The 19,050-nt window shown below is 45.5% G+C and overlaps 1 protein-coding gene across 1 annotated transcript in view; it reads left to right on the top strand.

The window, feature by feature from the left end:
* The window catches only part of LOC139415057 (ephrin type-A receptor 7-like), a 74,135-nt gene that overhangs the window by 11,823 nt on the left and 43,262 nt on the right, over positions 1-19,050 (top strand). Inside the window, exons 4-5 of the mRNA XM_071162818.1 lie at positions 9,572-9,727; positions 16,317-16,652. Coding sequence (XP_071018919.1) covers positions 9,572-9,727; positions 16,317-16,652 — 492 coding nt within the window. The remainder of the gene's footprint in view (positions 1-9,571; positions 9,728-16,316; positions 16,653-19,050) is intronic.

Raw genomic sequence — 19,050 nt, 5'->3', positions numbered from 1 at the left:
GGAATGCTAATCTTCTCTTTGTTTCTCATAGTAAAGCTACTTATCTCCCCTTAAGCAAAGGTAGCACCGATGAATGGAGGGGTTGTCTAGGTGTGCTGAGTGCACGCATAGCCAGGCACAGCCATTCAAGCTATGTGTGGTGTGGGCCTATGTGGGAAGAATTAGTGACAATATGATCGTTTTTAGGTTTTCCAGCCATTCAATCTGGTCTTTCTAGCTAAAATTCTTCATCTGAAAGTTTGTTTAGTTTTTTTGCTCACTGTAGCCTTGTTTCCTCTCTCCTTCTATCTCCACCCCTCCATTCAAAAGCCCACAGGAGGTGTAGGTGTTTGAAAGTAGCTTGTTTGGAAGGGGTTAGACATTGAAACTCTATCCCCGTCCCCTGTGAAGAGGGTTCCAGCAGGGTCTCAGTTCTCTCTCCCTCCTCTCCTTTGTGTGTTGTGCCACTGTTTCCAGGAGCTGGGTAGGCGCCTCGCCTTTCAAAGGTGGGAGATTAACATGTCTCGGGGCAAAAGCCCAACTGTTCAGCTTAGTTTCTCTTTCTTTTCTTTCTTTATGGATAAAAAAGAGGGAGATTTAGTAGAAAAGTGCAGTACGCTACCTCAAGATGTTTTTTTCTCACAGAGGTGGAGAAGTCTAAAAACACCTGTTGCTAGGCGGATGCTGTGAAATTACTCGCAAGATTTACTCCATGGGAAACAAGAGAGGTTGTTGAAGAAAAACCAAAGGGCATTAGCGTAAAAAAAACCCCAACTGTGTAGAGTACACAACATGTCAGTAAACAGAGCTTGATGGATGTCCTAACACACTACTTGCCATGGCAAAAACACCCATCTAATCAGAGCCACACAGTATGCAGAAGAACCCAGCTTCTCCAGGGCTATTGACATCCCTCTCCAACAACACAGTGTCACGTTCATAATTATATATTATGCCCTCAGAATAAAACCCAGTCATGGACCTAAAGCAATGATTCTGGAATAGAATTTCATGGCTCTGTGAACGTTGAGAAGCAGGGTGTTTTTAAATTACTAGCAAAGAATGTCCCCGGTAATATGAACATTGAGTTAGCAGTTTAATGGAGTTGATGAAACAACACCTCGCAGGGTGAATAGGAGATAAATGTGTTTATGCTGTGTAGCCAGACAACGGAGCACTGAGGTCAGATCAAGCAAAACAAGGAAGAAGGAAAAGACTCTCGGAGGAAATGGATTCATAAAAACCAGCCTAGACAAGCTTCCCATATTTTGTGGGGCCGGTGTTTATAGTTGATATTTGTAAAGACATTTCCCTATCGTAGCGGCGGTGGCGACAGAGACTGTTTATTGGAAAGGCAATGGCGTTTTGAAATTAGAAAATAATCTGTTTCCTTTATCGTGTTTGACCTGCTTCACCTGGCATACATCAGTGAGCGGAGCCCGGTCTGCCTGGCTGTTGGTCCTGTCGACTGCAGCTCTCTCCCTAGGCCTCCTTTATCACTCTAATGGGGTGCTATCTCTCTAAGCTTCTCTCTCACTCCGGGTCTCTGCGGCCTCCACTCACCGGCCTGCCGACTCTCACATTCTTTCTCCATCCATCCTGACAGACACGCAGGCTGGTTTAACACATAATCAGGCTGGATGAGAGGGTGGCCAGGGGGAGGCCCGGCCCTGTCAGGGCCCTCAGACTAGCCCACACCAGTCCATCTCACTGAGGGTCAGGAGAGCTGGAGCACCACCACCAACACACACCACCACCACCATCACCGCACTCACCATCACCACCACCACACTCACCACCACCACACTCACCACCACCACGAAAATCACCATCACCACCACCACTACCACCACCACCACCACCACCACAACCACCACCACCACCATACTCACCCTGAAGTCCCCTCTGTCCTCAGTAGTTGATAGGGAGAACTAGCCTGTTTAGAGCCTGAAGTCCCCTCTGATCTCAGTAGTTGATAGGGATAACTAGCCTGTTTAGAGCCTGAAGTCCCCTCTGTCCTCAGTAGTTGATAGGAAGAACTAGCTTGTTTAGAGCCTGAAGTCCCCTCTGTCCTCCGTAGTTGATAGGGAGAACTAGCCTGTTTAGAGCCTGAAGTCCCCTCTGTCCTCAGTAGTTGATAGGGAGAACTAGCCTGTTTAGAGCCTGAAGTCCCCTCTGTTCTCAGTAGTTGATAGGGAGAAGTAGCCTGTTTAGAGCCTGAAGTTCCCTCTGTCCTCAGTAGTTGATAGGGATAACTAGCCTGTTTAGAGCCTGAAGTCCCCTCTGTCCTCAGTAGTTGATAGGGAGAACTAGTCTGTTTAGACCCTGATGTCCCCTCTGTCCTCAGTAGTTGATAGGGAGAACTAGCCTGTTTAGAGCCTGAAGTCCCCTCTGTCCTCAGTAGTTGATAGGGAGAAGTAGCCTGTTTAGAGCCTGAAGTCCCCTCTGTCCTCAGTAGTTGATAGGGAGAACTAGCCTGTTTAGAGCCTGAAGTCCCCTCTGATCTCAGTAGTTGATAGGGAGAAGTAGCCTGTTTAGAGCCTGAAGTCCCCTCTCTCCTCAGTATATTATATGGAGAACTAGCCTGTTTAGATGTGAGGGTTATTAGGGAAGTGGAGAGTGTTGTTTCCCTATTTCACCGACTCTAAAAGTGAGGTAAAACTGTTGCTTTTCTGGAATGGTAAAACTAGCTAGAAGGTAATGGGCCCTTTATGAAATGCAATCTGTCAATCTAAGTGGAAGATTAACCGAAGGAAAAACTCAAGTGCCATTGCGTCACGCCGAGACATTAGGAATAATTATCATCTGGTAAGGCCACAGGAAGCAATATGTCAGCCTGTCACAAAATGTCAGCACAGGATGAGAATCTCATCTATCCTCTTTCCTTTTTCTGACTCTGTGTCCTTTACCCAGTTTGTCATTCAATTGCCAAACATAGAGAGCGTCTGGATGGAATTGAAGAATGTTAAGAAGCCGAGCTCGGAGGAAACAGACAAAGCAGTATCTTGAAAAATTTGAGAATTTAATTTCTTAGTGTGTGTCTGTTGGAGATAACGGCTTGTTGTTTCATCCTCTCGTGGCCCCGCAATGTGGAGAGTGATGTGGAGAGTGATTGAGACGTCCTCAGTATAGGGAGTCAGTCAGGGCATATTCCTCCCTAACTGTGCTCCTAGCCCCAGAGTGAGGCCTTTCCTTTTCTATCAGTACAGTGCATAAAATGCTGACTGCAGACAGTTTTTTTCCCCCCATCGCTGAATGAAAGCGTTTGACCACTGTAAGGTAAATGACAGATGCTGTCTGTTGCCCCTCGCTAAGGAGCCTGGTGTAATGTCAGACTTGTATTTTCAACCTCAGCCCTGTTCTCTAAAGACCGGCTAATTTCGCAGTGTGGTGTAAATAAGGCCTGTGTTGTCTATCCCAGCTCCTTCTCCATGTTTTTTAACCCACCGTCTGTGTCAACAAGCACAGCCTATTAACCTAGTCTTTATCTGAGTGGTAGTGTAGGGCGGGTGTCACAAAACCAGACATTTTCAAGTAGTCTCTGTACTTTTTTCCCCCACGTATGAGTTTGTATGTCGGATTCGGCGTCAATGTAAAACGCAATGGATTATTGTGAGTCAGGAGATGGACGTGTACGGTGCTCTAATGTGTTTCCGTGTCAGTGAAGTTCTCAAATACTGTATGAGAGGCAGGCCGGGTTTGTCCTGATATTACAGACAAGCACTAGAGATTAAACCCAGGGTAATTATACAGTGATGTGTTATCCCCCCCCCCCCCCCCCAAATAAATGTGTTGCTGCAAGGGAAAAATGAGGGGGAAAAAACTATCACCCTCTTTTACCTAATGCTTCAACATCTCCGTTAAAGAGTGTGTTTTCAGCTGATGATGCCAGGAACAGGATCTGACCAAAAGGGTCTGTGCTGCTGGGACTGGAATGCAGGCTCTGGGATGGCTGTGTTTGTGCATGTCACTCAGTGCACTGTGAGAGAGTGCTGGAGAGGGAGAGCCAGGGCGAGCCCAGAAAATGGTTACCCATGTCACACAGCTGTTGGATTTGAGGCCCTAATTTGCCGCCTTGTTGCTTCTGTAAACATTTCCGGATGCCAAAGCCGGTCAGACACGTTGATAAACACAGGGGCCCTGATGACAAAACAAGGAAAATTAAGTATTTTTTCATGGAAACTTTAACTTGGAGTACTATTTACTTTTGAAATCCCTGTGGTTCTAGTGGCTGAGATAGCACTAATCTGGGCCTGCTAGCTAGCGACGTGGAGGCTCAGCCTGGGAACATGGTAGCCAGGCAGCCCTGGGCTCAGCTGGGCCTCCCCTCCACACTGCTGGCCACTTAGCGGAGCACCACTACTCAAACCTAAAGGTAAACAGACACACTGGCTTATCAGAGTGTTTAAACAGCCATGCGTGGTGAGAGAAGAGAGGAGAAAGCAGCCTTTCAAACAGCACCGTTGGCCAATCTTTAACTTGCCTCAAATGGACTGCTCTATGTGATCACAGACACGGGCCAATATGTGAATATTTACATAGTCTTATCAGAGTATGGTATAGCGCATTATGTGTGTGTCTTTGCGCAGGTACATTGTTTGCACGTAAAGTCTAATGTTATGGTAGATTGGTAAATTAGAATATGTGTGACTAATATGTTTCGGCAGGCAGCACACAACTCTAACCAAAGGCACCTCTCTCACAGCCTTAAAATCCTGTTTTCAATTACTAGCTATCTCAGCTAAAGTAATGTTAGAGCTAAAATCATGCATTTTCCCACCCTTTCTCCGAATAATGTCTTGTTTCATGAGGCTGGTGAGATAAATAGAGAGTGACAGGCCTTTTATGTTGCTGAAATGGGGAAACCCCATCCCTCGCTCTCCTCCACGCGCTGAGACGGTGTTAGAATGAGGAAACCTGGGTTCCCTTATCCTCTCTATTTTAGTATGGCCAACGATTTTGAACGCTTGAAAAAAGAGTGCAACGGAGATCTGAAATGGGAAACATCGGCATGAAAATTTCCCCAGCAGCTCATGAAAAAATTGAATTTTTTAAATGTTTTTATATAATTTGCTAGTTTGTATGCAGAGCTATTTACAGGCGTATAGACTCCTTGCAGATTGGAACAGAAATCATGTGGCCAGAAGGCTTAGCAAAGGATCTTACACCAACAGTAGGTCACCGTGGATTAGCAGACTTAGTGTTGAGAGAAAAAAAGCCAAACCTAGAATTTCCCTATTCACTAACATGGAACCCAAACCGCCTGCGCGCGTGCGCCATCGTGCATAAATATATTTTGTCCCCCCACACCAAACACGATCACGACACGCAGGTTAAAATATCAAAACCAACTCTGAACCAATTATATTCATTTGGGGACAGGTCGAAAAGCATTAAACATTTATGGCAATTTAGCTAGCTAGCTAATTTGTCCTATTTAGCTATCTTGCTGTTGCTAGCTAATTTGTCCTGGGATATAAACATTGAATTGTTATTTTACATGAAATGCACAAGGTCCTCTACTCCACCAATTAATCCACACATTAAACGGTCAACCGAATCGTTTCTAGCCATCTCTCCTCCTTCCAGGCTTTTTCTTCTCTTGACTTTATATTGCGATTGGCAACTTTCATAAATTATGTTCATTTCCGGCACTGACCTTGTTTGTCTTTCAGTCACCCACGTGGGTATAACCAATGGGTAGCTGCTTCTATAAACCAATGAGGAGATTTGAGAGGCAGGACTTGCAGCGAGATCTGCATCAGAAATAGAACTGATTTCTATTTTAGCCCTTGGCAACGCAGGCGCTCGTTGGCACACGCGAGCGGTGTGGGTGCAATAATTGAATAACATGTATGTCTAAATTTATTTTGAAGTGCTCGCGAGCGGTGTAGTCAGCCTGTAATGCTTAAAAGTGAATTTGGATAATGTGATTCACAAAGCCCTCGATATGAATAATTGTATTCATTATACTGGAATTGTTTCTTTGCTAAAAAAATGTTATTATCGCTGGATTTTGTCTGGAAGTATGCCCTTTTTTGTCCCCTCACGATTTAGTTTGTGGCCCATTGCATAAAACAATGATCTGTGATAATTCAAGATGCTCATGTGGATAGATTGAATCAGCGGCTGAATTAATGAATTGTCATTGAGACATGTCAATGGACCCACACAAACAACCATGTGAACGATAGTGAATTATTCACTGTCTCCTATCCCTGGTGGACAAGCCTATTCATCTCACCTCTTTCTTTTGAAGGTGAAACATTAAAATAATCCATTTAGGATTTCTACAACCTTGTCTGTGTTCTATGGTAGCACCCCACGGAGCACTGTAGGACAACATTCTCTCTCCGACTGGGCTTTGATTAGCAAAAACCCTTATTTATTTCAAGTTTCAAGTTTTTTTTATGTCAGGTGAACAAGCACTGTAAAATGCTTTTTTGCTAGCTCTAAACCCAACAATGCAGTAATCAATAACAATGTAATACTAAAAATAACAAGGTAGAACAAAAATACACAAGAAGTGAAAATAAGAAGAACACGATAAAGTAAGAAGCTTTATTCAGGGTCAGTTCCAATACTATATTTACAATGTGCAGGAATACTGGAGTGATGGAGGTAGATACAGTGCCTTGCGAAAGTATTCGGCCCCCTTGAACTTTGCGACCTTTTGCCACATTTCAGGCTTCAAACATAAAGATATAAAACTGTATTTTTTTGTGAAGAATCAACAACAAGTGGGACACAATCATGAAGTGGAACGACATTTATTGGATATTTCAAACTTTTTTAACAAATCAAAAACAAAAAAATTGGGCGTGCAAAATTATTCAGCCCCCTTAAGTTAATACTTTGTAGCGCCACCTTTTGCTGCGATTACAGCTGTAAGTCGCTTGGGGTATGTCTCTATCAGTTTTGCACATCGAGAGACTGAAATTTTTTCCCATTCCTCCTTGCAAATCAGCTCGAGCTCAGTGAGGTTGGATGGAGATCATTTGTGAACAGCAGTTTTCAGTTCTTTCCACAGATTCTCGATTGGATTCAGGTCTGGACTTTGACTTGGCCATTCTAACACCTGGATATGTTTATTTTTGAACCATTCCATTGTAGATTTTGCTTTATGTTTTGGATCATTGTCTTGTTGGAAGACAAATCTCCGTCCCAGTCTCAGGTCTTTCGCAGACTCCATCAGGTTTTCTTCCAGAATGGTCCTGTATTTGGCTCCATCCATCTTCCCATCAATTTTAACCATCTTCCCTGTCCCTGCTGAAGAAAAGCAGGCCCAAACCATGATGCTGCCACCACCATGTTTGACAGTGGGGATGGTGTGTTCAGCTGTGTTGCTTTTACGCCAAACATAACGTTTTGCATTGTTGCCAAAAAGTTCAATTTTGGTTTCATCTGACCAGAGCACCTTCTTCCACATGTTTGGTGTGTCTCCCAGGTGGCTTGTGGCAAACTTTAAACAACACTTTTTATGGATATCTTTAAGAAATGGCTTTCTTCTTGCCACTCTTCCACAAAGGCCAGATTTGTGCAATATACGACTGATTGTTGTCCTATGGACAGAGTCTCCCACCTCAGCTGTAGATCTGCAGTTCATCCAGAGTGATCATGGGCCTCTTGGCTGCATCTCTGATCAGTCTTCTCCTTGTATGAGCTGAAAGTTTAGAGGGACGGCCAGGTCTTGGTAGATTTGCAGTGGTCTGATACTCCTTCCATTTCAAAATTACCGCTTGCACAGTGCTCCTTGGGATGTTTAAAGCTTGGGAAATATTTTTGTATCCAAATCCGGCTTTAAACTTCTTCACAACAGTATCTCGGACCTGCCTGGTGTGTTCCTTGTTCTTCATGATGCTCTCTGCGCTTTTAACGGACCTCTGAGACTATCACAGTGCAGATGCATTTATACGGAGACTTGATTACACACAGGTGGATTGTATTTATCATCATTAGTCATTTAGGTCAACATTGGATCATTCAGAGATCTTCACTGAACTTCTGGAGAGAGTTTGCTGCACTGAAAGTAAAGGGGCTGAATAATTTTGCACGCCCAATTTTTCAGTTTTTGATTTGTTAAAAAAGTTTGAAATATCCAATAAATGTCGTTCCACTTCATGATTGTGTCCCACTTGTTGTTGATTCTTCACAAAAAAATACAGTTTTATATCTTTATGTTTGAAGCCTGAAATGTGGCAAAAGGTCGCAAAGTTCAAGGGGGCCGAATATTTTCGCAAGGCACTGTATGTGTAGGGGTAAGGTGACTAGGTATCATGATATATATTTTTTTATTTGATTTTTTTTACCTTTATTTAACTAGGCAAGTCAGTTAAGAACAAATTCTTATTTTCGATGACGGCCTAGGAACAGTGGGTTAACTGCCTGTTCAGGGGTAGAACGACAGATTTGTACCTTGTCAGCTCGGGGGTTTGAACTTCCAACCCTCCGGTTACTAGTCCAACGTTCTAACCACTAGGCTACCCTGCCGCCCCAAAATGATAAACTGAGTAGCAGCAGAGTAAATTATTATTATTGTGTGTGTGTGTGTGTGTGTGTGTGTGTGTGTGTGTGTGTGTGTGTGTGCGTGTGCGTGTGCGTGTGCGTGTGCGTGTGCGTGTGCGTGTGTGTGTGTAGAGTCTATAAATGTGTGTGTATGTTATGTGTGTGTTGGAGTGTCAGTGTGTGTAAGTGTGTAGGGTCCTGTGAGTGTGCATGGAGCCAACAATTAAAATAAAATACTAGGGTCAACTCAGATAGTCAGTGTTCTGTTATCTATTTAGTCTTATGGCTTGGGTATAGAAGCTGTTCAGGAGCCTGTTGGTGTCAGACTTGATGCACCGGAACCACTTGCCGTGCGGAAGCAGAGAGAAGAGCTTGGGTGGTTGGAGTCTTTGGCGATTTTCCGGGCCTTCTTTTCACACCACCTGATATAGATGACCTGGATGGCAGGGAGCTCGGCCCCAGTGATGTACTGGGCTGTCCGCACAACCCTCTGTAGCACCATGTGATCGAGGGCGGTGCTGTTGCCATACCAAGCAGTTATGCCGCCTGTCAAGATGCTCTCAATGGTGCAGCTGTATATCTTTTTGAGGATTTGAGGGCCCATGCCAAACCTTTTCAACCTCCTGAAGGGGAAGAAGCGATGTCACCCCTTCTTCACGACTGTGTGTGTGTGATTGGACCATATTTAAGTCCTTACTGATTTGGACACAGAGTAACTTAAAGACTAAAGGATAAAAAATGCACCAAATATAGCCAGATTTTTCCTCTGGTTAATAAGCAGTGATTTTTCCCCATGCAGTGCAGGCTTTGCCATGGTGATATTTGTGATGTGTTTTTAAGTAGAGTTTGTTAAGCTTGTTGATGATGCCAGAGGGGCAGGTTGATCCAAACACCAGCTGCTCTGTGATGTGAGCACAAGTGTAATGCTCTGTTCCATCATGCCCTTTCTCTTTTATGGGAATTCAAGTGTGAACTAAAGTATTTTCTCTCTCTCTCTCTCTCTCTCTCTCTCTCTCTCTCTCTCTCTCTCTCTCTCCCTCCCTTCTCTCTCCCTTCTCTCTCCCTTCTCCTCTTCTCCTGGTCATAGCATGTGGCCGTGGGTTCTACAAGTCCTCGTCCCAGGACCTCCAGTGTTCGCGCTGCCCAGCACACAGCTACAATGACCGGGAGGGCTTGTGGCGCTGCGACTGTGAGGACGGCTACTACCGGGCGCACTCAGACCCACCCTCTGTGGCCTGCACAAGTAAGTACTGGAGTGTTGCTAAGTAAATGAAGGAAGGACCTGTAGTAGAGTCTGCATTTATGCCCCCATTAACACAATCTCGCACCCCTTCCAGATCCCTACTGACCACCCTGAGAATGTTTAATCTGGAGAAGTCTGGTGAAAACCCACTCCAGAGTCCATACCAGAGCCCTGCTTAAGCTTCCCAATATGTCTTTAGAATGATGTTAATGGGCCTGGGTGTCTGTCCCCCCCCCCCCTAGCTGGTAGCTAATTTGCCATTTCCCATCTAAAAGATTGCAATTACAGTCAGCAGCAGTAGCCCTGGCAGCACCCTGTGTCTCCATTTGTCCTGGCCAATGTGGCAATTATGTGACAAGCATTGATGACTTGTTTACACAGGCCAGGGGATTCATTTTACAGGGCGGGGCTCATTTGCTCCCAAATCCACTCCTGTTGCTCCCAAACAGGTTGATTCAGGAGAGCCAAGAGAGAAAGAGAGGTAGATGTAGATGTGGAGAGAGAGGAAGAGGGAGAGGAAGAGGGAGAGGGAGAAGGAGAGGGAGCGAGAGAGAGAGAACGGGGAGAGATAGGGGGACAATGAAATTAGTCTTCATTTAAAGGAACAGTAGCGTAGGCAGGGTGGTACAAGACTGGGCTAATAAGGTGAGGTGGAAAAGTGGACTTCTTCTGTAAGTCTGACAGGCTGATTTATCATTAGTGAGTTATTCCAGCGTCTCTCTCTCTCTCTCTCTCTCTCTCTCTCTCTCTCTCTCTCTCTCTCTCTCTCTCTCTCTTACATTTCACTGCCCCACAACCATTCCCTAGCAACTACAGGCAGGAATCAGGATGGTCTCTCTCTCTCTCTGTTGAGCTCTTCCCATGTTTGTTCTGGCCAGTCTTAATACAGTCATTGACTTGAAACAAGGACAGGACACACTGAATGCAATTTGACCTAATTGTTGCCTGGTACCTATCCCTTCCAATCAAAAAGTGGTAGAAAAAAAGCCCACATTTCCACGGTAACCAGTCTCCACCAAGGCCGTCCTGTGGCTTTTATGAAAAGACTCACTTTACTGCTCCGCAAATCCCTCTTACATTGACCAAGAGAAGAACACATCTGGTTTGTTATTTGTCGATGCCCTCTGCCTGTTCTGCTGTGAAGAATCACTTTGGAAGAAACAGGAGATTGAGCTCTCTATTTCACAGATTCACTATGTCTAGGTTTATACAACATAGAAAAATATTCATTGTATTCAAAATTACCAATATTAAGTAAAGTTTAATTCTTCCCATTCAACCAATAGAGAAGGTTAACAATGCTTTTATGCCTGCATATGTAAATTATTGCTGGATGAAGTTATTGTGACCACATCAATGTTCGTGGACATTTTCTTTGTGGGGTCTTGTATGGTCTGGGGTACAATAGTAAACGAAAGCGAATTTACATTGCTTGAGCAAACAGCTTGATTGACATATTTTGAAATGGGCGCTTGTAAACCTCCCTTATGTTAGGCTCTGCACAAACAGATAGATCTCTGCAGCAGATGGATTAGACATCTAAGATGAAGATTGGACGAAGGGGAATATAAAGATGCAACATCACGGGAGGTAATTCATTGCAAGAGGCAAACAGCCACGCAGAACAAAAATTAGGACACTAGTCAAACAATATATTTTGCATTATAATTGTTGCAAATATTGCATGTTGGGAGAGAAGGGAAAAAAAACCTTGTATGATAATCTTTTTACAATATTTGCTCACTCCATTTTTATGCAAAGCCAAGAGATAATGAAAACTGTATGCGGGTGACACTGCAGGAATGCTGCAAACATTTTTCCAAGCAGAAGCTGGGGCAAAGACTTGAAGCTGTTGACTGGTTGGGGAGTGGGCATCAATCATGTGACAGCTGTGAATAGTGCTGGTGGTAGTAGCATCTGAAAAGGGCAGTTGTGATCAGCCATCTCACCCCGTCCTCCCCTCCAGCCCCTCTCCCCCATCTCCCCCTTCCCCCCTCCAGCCCCTCTTCCCCATCTCCCCCTTCCTTCCCCCCAGCTCCTCTCGCCCCCCGTCCCACTCAAATTTGCCACCTCAACAAGTTGACATCTCACAGAGGGAGAGGGAAAGGGAGTGAGAGAAACAGAGAGAAACAGAGAGAAAGAAACCATGCTGATTCCTGCCTGTAGTTGCTAGGGGGTGTTCGGGTGCCAGTGAAATGTAAGAGCCCCACTCCTCTCCTCCTATCACAGCCCCCCTCTCTTCTGCATGGCTTCACTCAGCCAAGTTTTAATCACCCAGGTCAAAGGTCATGACACGTGTTTGTAGATTAAGGATTACTGCTTGGCTGATTTGAATACCAGCCTCCCCTTTCTCCTTCCATCCCTCCAATTAGTGAGCTAATACAGATGTATGATTTTAATTTGAGACAGTTTTCTAAAGCAGGGAAATCATTTTGCAGCAACAGAAAATGTTAATTATTATGTGGATTATAATTTTTGTAGGGGTTGATACATTCTATTTAAGGTCAAATCAAGTCTGACATTTCTAAACGAAAATTGAAACCTTCAGAAGTCTTTTTAAACTCCAAAGTTTTACATTTCCCGCAACAGGGTGATCAAATGAAGATTGTACATCTGTAGGGCAGTGGAGGGCTGAGACAGCCTGGAGCACTTCTCTCTCCCAGCGCAGCTTTCTCTCACACCAGATAAGCACAGGATTCTTTTCTCCTAAGCCCTCTGACTAACTCAACTCTAAACAGACAAGCGACAGGCTCAGGAAGATGACCTAATTATCAACTAACCGCTATTAACCAAAATAGTCAGCCATCTTGATTTATGCAATATAATTCAGTTGAGAAACGTCCATTAGATTCTGTTGACACTTTGGGGGAGTGAGAACGTGCTGTCAGAGGCGGTTATTCATCAGCAATATCACAGGTTCACCCTGTCTCTGGAGAAATAGCTGCATTACGCTATGAGAAGGAGGTGGCAGGACACACATGCACACACTCACACGCACGCACACACACACGTACGTGTGTGCTGACACACACATATGCGCACACAACACAATGCCGTGTTGGAAGGAAGAAGCTAGCATGTGACTGAGACATCTCAGAATGTGAGGGCTATGGAAGGCCAATCCGTGAAATGAAACTTCACCGGGAGGAGGGGGTGAGAGAGGGAAATGAAACTTCACCTGGAGGAGGGGGTGAGAGAGGGAAATTAAACTTCACCTGGAGGAGGGGGTGAGAGAGGGAAATTAAACTTCACCGGGAGGAGGGGGTGAGAGAGGGAAAGGAAACTTCACCAGGAGGAGGGGGTGAGAGAGGGAAATTAAACCTCACTAGGAGGAGGGGGTGAGAGAGGGAAATTAAACTTCACCGGGAGGAGGGGGTGAGAGAGGGAATAGAAATATCACCTAGAGGAGGGGGTGAGAGAGGGAAATGAAACTTCACCTGGAGGAGGGGGTGAGAGAGGGAAAGGAAACTTCACTGGGAGGAGGGGGTGAGAGAGGGAAAGGAAACTTCACCAGGAGGAGGGGGTGAGAGAGGGAAATTAAACTTCACTGGGAGGAGGGGGTGAGAGAGGGAAAGGAAACTTCACCAGGAGGAGGGGGTGAGAGAGGGAAATGAAACTTCACTGGGAGGAGGGGGTGAGAGAGGGAAAGGAAACTTCACCAGGAGGAGGGGGTGAGAGAGGGAAATTAAACTTCACCAGGAGGAGGGGGTGAGAGAGGGAAATGAAACTTCACTGGGAGGAGGGGGTGAGAGAGGGAAAGGAAACTTCACCAGGAGGAGGGGGTGAGAGAGGGAAATGAAACTTCACCAGGAGGAGGGGGTGAGAGAGGGAAATTAAACTTCACCAGGAGGAGGGGGTGAGAGAGGGAAAGGAAACTTCACTGGGAGGAGGGGGTGAGAGAGGGAAAGGAAACTTCACTGGGAGGAGGGGGTGAGAGAGGGAAATGAAACTTCACCTAAAGGAGGGGGTGAGAGAGGGAAATTAAACTTCACCTAAAGGAGGGGGTGAGAGAGGGAAATTAAACTTCACCGGGAGGAGGGGGTGAGAGAGGGAATAGAAATATCACCTAGAGGAGGGGGTGATAGAGGGAAATGAAACTTCACCGGGAGGAGGGGGTGAGAGAGGCAAATGAAACTTCACTGCTAGGAGGGGGTGAGAGGGGGAAATTAAACTTCACTGGGAGGAGGGGGTGAGAGAGGGAAATTAAACTTCACCTGGAAGGGGGGTGAGAGAGGGAAACATAAAGAGACAGAGAGGCGAGAGCAGCAAGCCCTTGAGCTACCAGGATCAGCAGACAGACGGTGGACGCTCGGGATGTGTCGCGCCTCCGAGCTGCAGGTGAGGCGGGGGAGGACAGTGTCACCTCACCCTACAGTGGCTTGGAGAGGACTGTGTCGAGGCAGGGAACCAAGCCAACCCAGTGAACAGGAAGCACTATGTCTAGCCAAGGACAAAGAGGGGAAGCTTGCACCGTATTGCATGTCTGCAAAAACAAGACCAAGACCAAAACACAGGCCACTCAAATTCTATTTCAATATCCTCCTCCAGCTGTTATCTCTGAAATCACTGCCCTGGTATTTGTCACTTGAGACCCAATGAGAGTGGCTGAGTAAAACTAGCTATTATCTGTTGGTAACCGTGATCATTGTAATGCAGTACCAACAGACCCCAGAGACGTGTGTGTGTGTGTGTGTGTGTGTGTGTGTGTGTGTGTGTGTGTGTGTGTGTGTGTGTGTGTGTGTGTGTGTGTGTGTGTGTGTGTGTGTGTGTGTGTGTGTGTGTGTGTGTGTGTGTGTGTGTGTGTGCGTGCGTGCGTGCGTATGTGTGCGTGTGCTTGTTTGTGTGACTCTCGCTCTTTGTCCCTGAAGATTCTTAAGGACGCAAGTTGAGTGTCGCCGACAGTGCTGAAGTTGTGCCTTGGTGCTCGCTAGAGTCACGCCGCCACTCCTCTTCACCTGCCACAGGTGCCTCTTTCATCTTCAGAGCCCCGAGTCTCACCATCTTCTCCCTCTGGGAGGAATGAGTAAAATAACAAAATTTGCAGTATTTTTAACACAGACGATTGTAGTTTTCGCTCTAAGCATACCTATTACCTGTTTGTAAATACGTCTGTCTCATTAAATGGGTTGAGAAGCGCCTTGCGAGGGTTGGTTCACTAGAGGAACCATTCTGATGAAAATGGAGTCGTTTAGAATTTTAGATGTTTTTTAAAAATGCTAATGAACAAAGATTACAAATCATAATCTACAGATGTAGGTATTCAAAGTTGAAAAAGGCTTCTAAAGTTTCTAATTTCCACTTTCAATCGTCAGACTTTATTTGCCCTAACGGAAAATGTGTCAACCCCTACAAAAAATGTCCAGTAATTCTAATACACATTTCCTGTTGCTGCAGGATTATTTTCCTGTTGTAGCAAACTGTGTATGATTAAGATCCTACATCTGTATGGTGCATTAAGGGGGCTATAAAACGAGCACTCAATTTCAAGTGTACAGTATGTAAACATCTGGGTCATAAAAACAAGGGCTGGAATTTGAATGATAAAAGCAGCAATTTGTAAATCATTGTTTTTATGAGAGGAATGTCATTCTTTGCCATTACACCCCCTGTTCAGAGGGCAATGGTTTGTGTAGTGCAGTTTGGAGACTTTCTGGAACTGATTGTTATTCTATAGGCTGTTGTGAGGCTGTTGTGAGATTACATTTCACTTGTAAATTCTGTGGTGAGTCAGACTTGTCTGTCTGCCTATTTTACTCAAATGTTTAGTGTCTCTGCAATTCATTGGAAAGGAAACCCTTTGTCTCACCATGGGATAATTCTATTTTGGGGAGCACTGAGGGAGAGCTAATAATGCCCCTTTATGCCTCCCTTTGATCCTCCATTCAGGATGAATAATTATACAATGTAATGACATCTTAATCATTTCAAAATGGGATATTCCTACAAATCTTACATTTTTCCAAAAAGGGTCTACCTTGTCCTGGCATGAGCCATTCACACCTTTCAATAGGTACAATCTCTATAAAAGGATAATCACACTCAAAAGTAAATACTGGTGCACACTTGACATTACAATGTTGAGTACTTCAGACATTAATAATTCATAATTGTTGCTGATTAACAATGAAAACACCCCTTAAATGGGAGAAAACAAATGACGTTGGGCACACGACCAGTGGCTAACGATTAACATTCATATTTAGCATGCACAGCATCATATCAGAGTGGTAGTAATGCAGTCATTTTGCATTATAATGGTCTCCATGGGTTATTTCTATTTCAGCACCTCCTCTACATTGACCTTACTTGTATTTAACTTCCTCTGACGACCTGCACTAGTTTTTATTTTTAGATCTGAGTTCTGTCGTAATTGTGTGTCAGTCTTAGAGCTGGCATGTCCCGTGGAATTCAGTCTGAGGGAACAGAACAGAACGGTGAACCACAGATCCAGTCAGTGCACACATATGGTTGGCTGTCACTTTCCTTCCCTGGCACTCTGTTATTTAACTCTCCCTCCTCTTCCTCATTAAATCGTCTCCCGCCTTTCCTCCTCTCCCTCCTCTCATTGTCTTCCCTCCTGCCCTAACAGGACCTCCCTCAGCACCACAGAACCTGGTTTACAACATCAACCAGACCACCGTCAGCCTGGAGTGGAGCCCGCCGGCCGACATGGGCGGTCGCAACGACGTCACCTACAGGATTATGTGCCGGCGCTGCAGCTGGGAGCCCGAGGAGTGCGTGCCGTGCGGGGGGAACGTGGGATACTCCCCCCAGCAGGCGGAATTAGTGGACACCTACGTAAATGTGGTGGACCTACTGGCCCACGCCAACTACACCTTTGAGGTGGAGGCCGTCAACGGGGTCTCTGACCTCAGCCGCACCCAGAGGCTTTTTGCCGCAGTCAGCGTCGCCACCAGTCAAGCAGGTAGGCTCGTAGAGTTACAGTATTCAGTTCAGTTTAATTGTCTAGAACACTGAGAGAAAGTAGAAGTGCCGGGTGAACTTCAATATTCCTCTGCTGTGGGCTGGTGTGGACTGGTGTGGGCTGGTGAGGGCTGGTGAGGGCTTCTGTGGGCTGGTGAGGGCTGGTGTGGGCTGCTGTGGGCTGCTGTGGGCTGGTGTGGGCTGCTGTGGGCTGGTGTGGGCTGCTGTGGGCTGTTGTGGGCTGTTGTGGGCTGGTGAGGGCTGCTGTGGGCTGGTGTGGGCTGATGAGGGCTGGTGAGGGCTGTTGTGGGCTAGTGAGGGCTGGTGAGGGCTGGTGAGGGCTGCTGTGGGCTGCTGTGGGCTGGTGAAGGCTGGTGAGGGCTGGTGAGGGCTGCTGTGGGCTGGTGAGGGCTGTTGTGGGCTGGTGTGGGCTGGTGTGGGCTGGTGAGGGCTGGTGTGGGCTGGTGAGGGCTGCTGTGGGCTAGTGAGGGCTGCTGTGGGCTGGTGTGGGCTGGTGAGGGATGCTGTGGGCTGGTGTGGGCTGGTGAGGGCTGCTGTGGGCTGTTGTGGGCTGGTGAGGGCTGCTGTGGGCTGGTGTGGGCTGGTGAGGGCTGCTGTGGGCTGTTGTGGGCTGGTGAGGGCTGCTGTGGGCTGCTGTGGGCTGATGAGGGCTGGTGTGGGCTGCTGTGGGCTGATGAGGGCTGGTGTGGGCTGCTGTGGGCTGATGAGGGCTGGTGTGGGCTGCTGTGGGCTGATGAGGGCTGGTGTGGGCTGGTGAGGGCTGGTGTGGGCTGCTGTGGGCTGATGAGGGCTGGTGTGAGCTGGAATTGCTTTCATGATTGCGTTACAAAGAAATGTAATTAATGTTCATATGCAGCATTTTTTGGTCTTCTAGATGTTCAGGATAAGTGAGTCAAATATGGCCATTTTAGGATACAATATAATGTTAAAAGTTTGCTCTTTAGTCTCAGCACATTCTGACAGAATTATATGGGTATTTTGCACTGAAGTCATTAGTGAAGTTCAATTGAGAACATGCACCTTAAGTACCTTAAGCATTCTACTTTGGCTTTAATGATCATAGGCTGATATTATCCACAACATTTACAGTTTGCATATTCCCCAGATTAATTTAAAGTGTGCGTCAGAGCTATGGTGGCAAACATTATTAATGTAGCAAGGCTTGCTGCCAGTTTTACCATAGGAAACAGTGCGTGTCGCTAAACGCCCCTGGGAACCTACCATAATTAAAATGCTGTATTTTTTGGGGTGACACACTCCAACTCAAGGCTGCACTAGATCTTTTTATTTGTTCATTATTTCTATGGATCCACCAAACAAGATGTGTCTATCATGCTCAAGCATCCATGAAATCCAGTTGGCGTAAGAAGGACCTACTAACTAGTGTTATTGAAAGAGGACTGCACAGGTCCCTGTTTTTGACCTTGTGGGAGAACTGTCGACGTGCCCTTAAGCAGGGTGTTGACCCTGATTGCTCCTTTGGATCGCTCTGGATGGGAGTCTGTTAGATGAATGAATGTAATATAAATGTTGAGCGGCTTCACGGCAAGTAGATTGTATGGTTTAATAATTTAAAAAAAGAGGATTGCATAGCCATTGTGGCATATAAAGAGAGTATGGGGAATATTATCATCATAACCATGTTGCTTACCAGTGTCTACAGATGTAGGATCTTTAATTTGAGTCACTTTTCTACAGCAGGAAAATAACCCTTCACCAACAGGAAATGTGAATTATTATGTGCATTATAATTCATGGACATTTTTGTAGGGGCCGATACATTTTTCTGAAGTCCGACATTTAAAAGTGGAAATTACAAACTTCAGAAGCATTTTTAAACCTTGAATACACTACCAGTTTTAAATGTTTAAAAGTTCTCCTGCAACAGGGTGATCAAATTAAGATCCTACATTTGTACGAGCATTCTGGGACTCATGTGGGGCACTCATAGGCTATTGTGGTATACGTTTAAGTTTTACTTTGAGGCACCTTTCAGATTACTGGCTAACTGAAATAAGGAAAGGGATGTTTTCTTTTGGGGTTTAGTATCATCCCTACCCAACCTTATACATGAATGGAGAAGAGCTGCAAGTCTTTGAATTCTTTGCTGAAAGATTTGGGTTAGTCCTGCACATCCAGCCATGTCCTTGTGGTGCTATGATACTCTCCTAGGAAGATGAAGCTTCATACAGTATCTGTTACATTCTGCAACGTTTGATTGCACTATAGAAAATTGTACCACATTTGGCATGTATTGAGAAATGAAAAGATCAAATAAACAAAGTAGAGAAACGAATATGGCGACAACCTCCATTCTTAAATTGCCAGAAGGTTACAGAGAGAAATGGGTGGAAGAGGATGGTAATTGCTGCCAGGCA

Source organism: Oncorhynchus clarkii, chromosome 8, assembly GCF_045791955.1.
Source record: "Oncorhynchus clarkii lewisi isolate Uvic-CL-2024 chromosome 8, UVic_Ocla_1.0, whole genome shotgun sequence".
Classification (NCBI taxonomy): Eukaryota; Metazoa; Chordata; class Actinopteri; order Salmoniformes; family Salmonidae; genus Oncorhynchus; species Oncorhynchus clarkii.
The sequence above is the reverse complement of the archived record's forward strand: the minus strand, read 5'-3'. Positions and strand labels throughout refer to the sequence as shown.